At 40.8% G+C, this 10,143-nt stretch overlaps 1 protein-coding gene across 1 annotated transcript; it reads right to left on the bottom strand.

The window, feature by feature from the left end:
• Window positions 1-1,730: 1,730 nt before the first annotated feature.
• On the bottom strand, window positions 1,731-2,606 carry LOC133631208 (general transcription factor II-I repeat domain-containing protein 2A-like; the record flags this gene model as incomplete). Its single annotated transcript, XM_062023368.1, has 1 exon — window positions 1,731-2,606. A coding segment is annotated over one exon (876 nt), but the record flags the coding sequence as incomplete, so codon positions are not given.
• Between the last annotated feature and the right edge of the window lie 7,537 nt (window positions 2,607-10,143).

Here is a 10,143-nt window from a genome sequence, read left to right as displayed (position 1 = left end):
CGAGAAAGCGACGATTACCCCATTAATTTGAGCGAGGATGAAAGATTTGTGGATGAGGAACGTGAGAGTGAAGGACTAGAGTGCAGTGCAGGACGTATCTTTTTTCGCTCTGACCGTAACTTAGGTACAAGGGTTCATTGAATTCCACACTTTGTCCTTTTTCTATTGTGGATCACGGATTTGTATTTTAAACCACCTCGGATACTATATCCTCTTGAAAATGAGAGTCGAGAATGCGAAATGGACATTCACAGTGACTTTTATCTCCACGACAATACATCGGCGAAGCTCTTTAGCTACGGAGCTAACGTGATAGCATTGTGCTTAAATTCAGACAGAAACAAAAGAAATAAACCCCTGACTGGAAGGATAGACAGAAAATCAACAATACTATTAAACCATGGACATGTAACTACACGGTTAATGCTTTCCAGCCTGGTGAAGCTTAACAATGCTGTTGCTAATGACGCCATTAAAACTAACTTAGGAACGGGACCTCACAGAGCTATGCTAAAAACATTAGCTATCCACCTACGCCAGCCCTCATCTGCTCATCAACACCCGTGCTCACCTGCGTTCCAGCGATCGACGGAGCGACGAAAGACTTCACCCGATCATAGATGCGGTCGGCGGCCTGGAGACGGAGGAAGTCAAGGTGAGGTCGGCGGCTAGCGCGTCTGCTATCCATCTCAAAGTCATCCTGGTTGTGTTGCTGTAGTCCGCCGCTAATACACCGATCCCACCTACAACTTTCTTTTTTGCAGTCTTCATTGTTCATTAAACAAATTTCAAAATATTCACCAACACAGATGTCCAGAAAACTGTGGAATTTTGAGATGAAAACAGAGTTTTTTGTATTGGATTCAATGGGGTCCGAATACTTCCGTTTCAACGATTGACGTCACGCGCAAACGTCATCATACATAGACGTTTTCAACCGGAAGTTTCGCGGGAAATTTAAAATTGCACTTTATAAGTTAACCCGGCCGTATTGGCATGTGTTGCAATGTTAAAATTTTGTCACTGATATATAAACTATCAGACTGCGTGGTCGGTAGTAGTGGGTTTCAGTAGGCCTTTAACTTGATTTAAAAAAACAGAAGTCCTCTCCGGCAAAGCTTCTGTTCGGTCCACTCGTCAACACTTCGGCATTGGCATGCTCTAGTACAGGGGTGGGCAATTAATTTTTACCGGGGGCCGCATGAGCAACCCGAGCACTGCTGGAGGGCCACATCGACAATATTTCAGTTAAATTTTGCTCAATATTATTTTTGATATACCGTAAAATAAATAATAATAATTCCATTTAACCTAACTTAACTTTATACAAAAGCAGATTGCTTTTGATGGTTTTATTTAAACTCTTCATCTTTAAATATTTATATTAGGCTATGTGAAATTGAAATAAGAAAACAAAAACAATCATTGAATCACTGCAATTTATTTTTAACTTGTTCACACATGAACTTTGTTCCACAAACAAGGAAAAACAACAAATAACTTAACAAGTTTATAGAAATACTGCAATACAACAAACAATAACTCGTTATGTTTTCCACCTCATTTTACCTCTTCAGTGCGAATAATCCAGTCTGTTCTGGGCTTGAACAAGGGCATTGAAATCTGACTGAATGTCTGAGGTGGCTATGCGAAGGACAGCTGAGAGGTGCTCATCAGTGATAGAGGATCTGTGTTTGGATTTGTTAAACTTCATCACAGAAAATGTCTGTTCACACAAAGAGGACCAGAATCATCTGAGCATGCCTCCTCAGGTGTGGAAAGTTCTCCTCTTTGAGGGAGGAGTAAAAGTCCAGCAATGAGACTGACCTGAAGTGCTCGGCCAGAAGTAGGTCAGACTGCAGGTCAATGAGCTCCATCTGAACATCGCTTGGTGCATTGTCCACACTGCAGTCGAAGGGAGAAGAAACCATGTGCATTTCACGCTCAATATTTTTGAAATCTTGAAATTGCCTCGAAAACTCTCCATGCAGTGCTTCTAACTTGCTTGAGTATTTGTGGAGGTGATCGGCTGATCTTGTGGCTTCTTTTAGTGTTGGCAAGTGGGTCAGAATGTTGTCCTTCACTTGGCTTGAGAAAAGCTGCAACTTTCTCATGAAAGCCGTCACTGCACTGTACATCTCATGCACAAAAAGGCCCTTGCGCTGCAGTTTGACATTCAGTTCGTTCATGAGTGCAGTCACATCCACAGCGAATCCGAGGTCTGCCACCCAGTCTTCATCTGAAAGTTCTGGGATGTCATGTCCTTTTTTCCCACAGAAATTCTGAATCTGGTCTCTAAGGTCCCAGATACTTTTCAGAACTGTTCCCAGGCTGAGCCACCTGACGTTGCTGTGGTAGCTTATGTCACTATGTTCACTCTCATTTTCCTCCAAAAGTGCAACAAATTGTCTATGATTTAACGCTTTCGCTCTGATAAAGTTAACTGTTTTACTTAAAACATCAACAACATGGTTAATTTTTAACACTGTCTTACACAACACTTCCTGATGTATAATACAATGTAAAAATGTCCATTTCTGCACAGGGTTAATTTCAGTCACTTTATCCTGCATCCTCTTTAAAAGTCCAACATTTTTCCCCGTCAGATTTGGACAACCATCTGTTGTCACACCTGCCAGCTTGTCCCATTTCAGTCCTAAAATGTCCAAACACGCATTTGCCTCTGTGAACAAGTCACTACCTGTGGTTCTCCCTTTAATTGACTGCATGGCTGCAAGCTCCTCCGTGATTTGAAAGTCCTTAGTTATCCCATGTAAAAAGATGAGCAGCTGGGCGGTGTCACGTACATCACAGCTTTCATCCAAAGCCAGCGAAAAATAATCAAAGTCGGCCGTTCTGTTCTTCAGCTGAAGCTCCAAATTTCCAGCGATGGCCTCAACGCGCCTCGTTACAGTGCGTCGGGAGAGTGACACATTCTCAAATGCGCCCCTCTTCTCCGGGCATATGAGCGCAGCAGAGTCCAATAAACATTCCTTAATAAACTCCCCGTCAGAAAACGCCTTACTTTTTCTGGCGATTTTGTGAGAAATTATGAAACTTGTCCTGACAGCTGCATCTCTGTGGGTGTGAAATCGGGTAAAAAGTCCTTGTTGGGTTTGCCGTTTTGCCATCAGCGCATCAGCCTCCCTTGCGCGCTCTCCATCGGCCAGATTCCGGTATTTTTCCCCGTGCTTCGTTGTGTAGTGTCGATTCAAATTATATTCCTTCAACACAGCAACATGTGTTCCACAAATTAAGCACACGGCTTTACCTTTCATTTCTGTAAAAAAAATACTTGGCAGTCCATGTCTTGTTGAAAACCCGGCATTCCTCATCAACTTTTCTTTTTTTAGCGTGAGCTGACATTTTGGGGGATAACCGTGCATCACGTGTCGCCGTGCACCTGCACTCACAGGTTACACACGGACATACGCCCATAAATGACACTTTTCAAAACAAAAGCAGCACAGTTGTATTGCACGCACGACATTGATGTTTTTTAAACTTTATTTTGTAATTTGTGATTGCAGCTGTTCACAATCGCGCACGAGCATACGTCCACACGGAAGTAATACAAATAACGCTTTTCAAAACAAAAGCAGCGCCGTTGTATTGCACACTCGACATAGATACTTTTTTAAATTTATTTTGTAATTTATGATTGGCCTCACGGCTCACGCGGGCCGGACAGGGCCGCACAAAAGGCCGGATGCGTCCCGCGGGCCGCAGAATGCCCAGGTCTGCTCTAGTAGCATCCTGTAGTCAGACCTTGAAAACACAATAAAACAACAACAATGGCGAGTGCTGGTGGAACGATTCCTAAATGTTCTGTAATTTTCCCTTATTTTATAGAAAGTTTCCCCTATTTTCAAATGCAAATGCTTACATACTGTAGATAGTCTAAGAATATCAGCAGCTCAGCTTTGTGTTACAGGTGACAAAGTACACTAGTAGGGTTTTCCCGATACCAATATTTTGGTACCGGTACCAAAATGTATTTTGATACTTTTCTAAACAAAGGGGGTGTCACGCCAATTTTCTTCCCATCACAAAAACCTTCCTAACCCCCATTTACTTCCGGGGTCATTTCCGCTTACGTCAGTTCCTCTTACGTCATTGACAGCGATCGATAGCACTTCGTTTGACTCTTTTTTATAATACAGCGTTAACAAAACGTCTGAATTATCAACAATAATGTTGATTTAAAGTACAGACATTTAACATTATATATTAATTAATATTACTGAAATGTTTCAACAATAATGTTGATTTAAAGTACAGACATTTAACAGTATTATAAAAAATAATTAATATTAGTGAAATGGTTTCAACAATAATGTTGATTTAAAGTAGTACAGACATTTAACAGTATTATATATTAATTAATATTTTTTGCACGTTACCACGAAGACAGAAGTTCGCAGCAGCGGCCCTAACACTCCGCTTGAAATGTTGCGAAGCCTGCTGGTGTTTGACATAAGTCCCCTGGGACAGATAAAGACGAATATCATCCAGTGACACCACCATTTTCAGGAGATTTGGATTTATCGATCGCTGGCAATGACGTAAGAGGAAATGACGTAAGTAAGAGGAACTGACGTAAGCGGAAATGACCCCGGAAGTAAATGGGGGTTAGGAAGGTTTTTGTGATGGGAAGAAAATTGGTGTGACAGGGACCACAAAAAATTGCATTATTGGCTTTATTTTAACAAAAAATCTTAGGGTATTGCAATTTTGTTCTTAAATAAAATAGTGAACCTACTAGACAACTTGTCTTTTATTAGTAAGTAAACAAACAAAGGCTACTAACTAGCCTGCTGACGTATGCAGTAACAAATTGTGTCATTTATCATTGTATTATTTTGTCAACATTATTAAGGACAAGTGGTAGAAAATGAATTATTAATCTACTTGCTCATTTACTGTTAATATCTGTTTATTTTCCGTTTCAACATGTTCTATCTACACTTCTGTTAAAATGTAATAATCACTTATTCTTCTGTTGTTGGATACTTTACATTAGTTTTGGATGATACCACAAATGTGGGTATCGATCCGATACCAAGTAGTTACAGGATCCTACATTTGTCATATTCAAAGTCCTAATGTGTCCAGGGACGTATTTCCTGAATGTATACACATAATACACATTTTTTTAAAAACGAAAAAAGATTTTGTGAAGCTAAAAAAATATTGATGTAATCTAGTAGTATCGACTAGATATGCTCCTGCACTTGGTATCATTACAGTGGATGTCAGGTATAGATCCATCCATGGCATTTGTTTACATTCAGGAGCGCTATCTTTTGTAAGCGGTGACGCCGGTGAGCTGTTGTATCCTCCCACGGTGAGTAGTAAAGCATGTTTAGCTATTCCTTGTCCTGCAGGGATGATACTTGTAAGAAACTTACTTTATTTGTTGCCATGGAGGCGAGGATTAGTGATTTAGAAGTAGCTAATACACTGCAGACAGCGGCTGGACGTTAGCCGCTAGCTAGCTAGCCATGTTTTAAAGCACCTCTTCCTGAGGGCGTTTCAGTGTTATAACTTCACTTTTATTTTTAGTTTTTAGACCAAAATGCGTCCGTTCTCCCTTTTCTGTCTACACACTGTGTCTGCTTGTAAGTACTCTGTGATTGTGCGCTGCCGAACATGCTCCTCTGCTCGTAGAACCAGCAATGTCATGCCCGTTAAAGAAACAAAACAAGAAAAAAAAGGGGGAACCGGTACTTTTCAAACAGAGTATAGTACCATTGTTGATTCATTAGTACCGCGATACTATACTAGTACCGGTATACCGTACAAGCCTAATTCAAACAATTGAGCAAAGTATCAGTAATGGCTGCCACACGGATGGAATAAGTTCTGCTTCTTCCTACTCCTTTTCAGACATGTTGAATTATGAAATTGTAGGAATTTCTCAGGCATGATAAAACTGTCCATCACTACCGGCGTGTACCTCTCTTTGCGTCCATGACGGCATACTTTAGTTCTGCATGAGCTCAAGTCTTTCTGAGCGCCTCCTCGCGACGCGGCCCGCCTGTTGAAAGGATGCCTTCTTTGTCTCGCTTTTAAGTGAGATACACGTGGTAATAAATGGCAGCTCCTGTCAGCGCCATGAACTCTCTCGCCAACCTTGGAAGTGCAGTGAAATGTAAAACTTGGAGTTACTCCCGCCTCCCTCGCACGCAGCATTCCCAAAAAACTGGACGGCGACCAAAAAAAGAAAAAGTTTATCAAAAAAAAAAAAAAAGTGTCGAATTTTGAGTTTTGTGTTTTCCCACGCACTCGCCAACCCCGTGTTTAATTCGATCTCAATCAGCTAAGCCATATGTTGCAGGTTTTTTTTTTTTTTTTTTTTTTTTCAAGCATGGGACTTATCAAGCTGTTCCATTAATCATACTTGTCGCCAGCTCTCCCACCAGTGTCCAACAGACTCATTAGCTAAAGCTGAAATGTGGTAGTCATAAATCCTGTCGGGGGTCGGCGCTGGTATGCGACAAGCATGGGAGAAACCAGGGGGCTAGGAGGTGATCCACCCGTAAGGAGACACAAGGGGCTTTTGCCAAGGAGGGAGGAAGAGGTGAGGTGTCAACAAGCTGCAGCATCCAATCTTCAGCGCAGGTTTGGTGGGCAACGGGACACTGACAGTGGGAGATGAATGGGAGGGAATTATCTACTCACTCGGCCAGATAATTGCTCCATTTGGCCCTGAGTTAGAGAATGGTTTCTAATTAGCTCCCTGCAGTCCTCCTCCTCCTACCCCCTCCCCAGAAAGAAAACACTCTCACACATGTTGGAGGTTTAACCAACTGGGGAGCTTTGATGACACCTAGAAGAAGTAGCAAACCCCAGTTGGCAAGAAGACTCATTCCAATGACGTAAATTCCTTAAATTGGTCGGAAGACTTGTGTATATTTGCATGAATGTAAAATAGAGTCAGATTTGAAACTCATTTGAAGGACATTTAAGGGTTCTTTAAAGTACCGTATTTTTCGGACTATAAGGCGCACTTAAAATCCTTCTATTTTCTCAAAAATCGACAGTGTGCCTTATAACCCGGTGCGCCTAATGTACAGAATATGTCTGGTTGTGCTTGCCGACCTCAAAGTAATTTTATTTGGTACATGGTGAAATGATAAGTGTGACCAGTAGATGGCAGTCACACATAAGAGATACGTGTAGACTGCAATATGACAGCAGTAAACAACACCAAAGCTTTGAGTGTTCCATTGAAAATAAAGAACGTTACACACGGCACTCAAAAATCTGTCAAAATGTTTTAGTATGACTTTGAAGCCGCACCACTTGATGGATTGTCGGCGCATTACGGCTACCGTAGTCAGAGACACAAGTATTAGTAGGGTGTGTGTATAAGGACCGCAAAATGGTACCCATTAGCAGACAATATTCACAATATTATGCAAAACCAACTTTTCTTACCTTCTGCTACCTGCTGATGTGTATTTGAGATCTGCATAAGTCCTGAAAATGTGCGCATGTTCACCATTGTAGTCCGTGCCAACCCGTAGTTGATAAGCTTCTTCTTTTTCTCTATCTTCTTGTTATGGGACATTCACCCTCTGCTGTTGCCATTTCTAATATAAAGTAGCGTAAAGTTCTTACTTATATCTCGCTATGGAAGCGCTAAAAACTACCGGTGTAGTGAGTTTACATTATTCATTCAAGGAACATTAGTTATTAGAGAGTTCCGGTCGGACGGTTTTTCATGGGACACATTTCCGGCGTTGTTGTTGCACTAGTGAGCCACAGATGACAAGATGCTGCTCTGTTATTGATTGAAGTAAAGTCTGAATGTCATTAAAACAGTTAGCTCCATCTTTTGACACTTCTTCCACTCCCGTCCTTGCACGCTACACCGCTACAACAAAGATGACGGGGAGAGGACGCTGTCGAAGGTGAGCCACGTAAATAAGACCGCCCACAAAACGGCGCATCCTGAAGCGACTGTCAGAAAGCGGCTTGAAGATGATCCGTAAAACATAATCTATGCAACATTTTGACCAAAGAACCACCATTACATGTTATGTAGACCACAAGGAAGTATTTTACATTTAGAAAAAAAATCATAATATGACCCCTTTAATGCGCCTTATAATCCGGTGTATGAAAATAGACCTGAATAGACCCGCTTATCAGCAGTGCCCCTTATAATCCGGTGCGCCCTATGGTCCGGAAAATATGGTATACGCTCAGCTGAACCACAGGATTAATAAGGTCCAACATTGTGCAGTAATTTTTACGCATTGAAGTTGGTGTACGCCCTTACATGAAGTGATTATTACTGATTGTTAAATAACTCGTTCGCATGGTTTCATTATCTTTTGTGGGGTTTTAGCACAAGTTTATGTTTACAGCGAAAGTTGTCATCATTTTGCCGGTTTGAGTCCTAGGGACAAACACATTTACACAAGAATTATGGATCAAATATTGGATTGTTTTGTTTAATTGCATTTGGAAAAAAAATTTCAAAAAAGATGCGGACAACATTGTTATTGTAATCAGTGGTTTTCAAGCAAAAGTGGTTTGTGAATCAGTTCTGCGTAGACCGCAACCAGCTTGTCCAAAATCACAACAAAAATGTACCACAGATTGATTGTAGAGTCACCCCATGCTGTTCTGATTTAGAGCTGCGTGAGCAATGTCAAGTCAATCCAATTTATCGGGTTATATTTTGGGGTTCGATAACAGGACAGACAACATAGAGATGGTGCATGTTTTGACACATGTTCGCACTCTATCTCACAGGTGTCAAACTCAAGGCCCAGGGGCCAGATCTGGCCCCCCACATCGCTTTATGTGGCCCGTGAACGCTTGGAAACAGTGTGCATCAATAAAGTACTAAATGTATTCAACCTTTTAACTTTAACCTTTGAACTTTAACATAAAAGTTGATGCAACATTGCATGAACATAATCAGTATTCAAAAAAAATGTCGTTAAAGCAAAAATAATCCTTAAATATTTGATTGTAACCCTGATTTGTGACTTCAAAGCATGTTATCCATCAAGTTGTACCTAAAACATATAATAATCAAATTCATAGTGTAATTGTGTAATAATATCAAGAGGTGATTATACATTTATGTTCATATTTATTATTACAAGCGGCCCTCTGAACTGCCAATTTGACATATATACAGCACAGGCCAAAAGTTTGGACATGCCTTTTCATTCAATGTGTTTTCTTTATTTCATGACAATTTACATTGTAGATTGTCACTGAAGGCATCAAAACTACGACACCTGTGAAGTGACTACCTCTTGAAACTCATCAAGAGAATGCCAAGAGTGTGCAAAGCAGTATTCAGAGCGAAGGGTGGCTATTTTGAAGAAATTAGAATATAAAACATGTTTTCAGTTTTTTCACCTTTTTTTGTTAGTTACATAACTCCACGTGTTCATTCATAGTACCAGAGGCACACTGTGTATGGCCAGCAGTCACATTAAAGATAAGAGCATGTAAATTAGAACATCACATGTAGGTGAGAAAATTCAAACGTAGAAGAAACTGAATTATTTGACAAATCAGACTAATTTAGTGCATAAAAACGTACTGACTGTAAAAAGTGACATGACGTCAGACAAGGCAGCACAAAAAACATCTTCAATGACTACTTTCAAACTAGTCAAAATAATATTATGTCATGTGCTGTCATCTGTGTCAGTAGAAATGTTCGCATTTCACCCCACAAGAACTGCACTTCCAACTACCATATTTTCCGGACTATAGGGCGCACCGGATTATAAGGCGCACTGCCGATGAGCGGGTCTATTCAGGTCTTTTTTCATACAAAAGGCGCATTAAAGGGGTCATATTATGATTTTTTTTTCTGAATGTAAAACACTTCCTTGTGGTCTACATAACATGTAATGGTGGTTCTTTGGTCAAAATGTTGCATAGATTATGTTTTACAGATCATCTTCAAGCCGCTTTCTGACAGTCGCTTCAGGATGCACCATTTTGTGGGCGGTCTTATTTATGTGGCTCACCTTCGACAGCGTCTTCTCCCCGTCATCTTTGTTGTAGCGGTGTAGCGTGCAAGGACGGGAGTGGAAGAAGTGTCAAAAGATGGCGCTAAATGTTTTAATGACATTCAGACATTACTTCAATCAATAACGG

Source organism: Entelurus aequoreus, linkage group LG16, assembly GCF_033978785.1.
Source record: "Entelurus aequoreus isolate RoL-2023_Sb linkage group LG16, RoL_Eaeq_v1.1, whole genome shotgun sequence".
In the NCBI taxonomy this organism is placed as follows: domain Eukaryota; kingdom Metazoa; phylum Chordata; class Actinopteri; order Syngnathiformes; family Syngnathidae; genus Entelurus; species Entelurus aequoreus.
The sequence above is the reverse complement of the archived record's forward strand: the minus strand, read 5'-3'. Positions and strand labels throughout refer to the sequence as shown.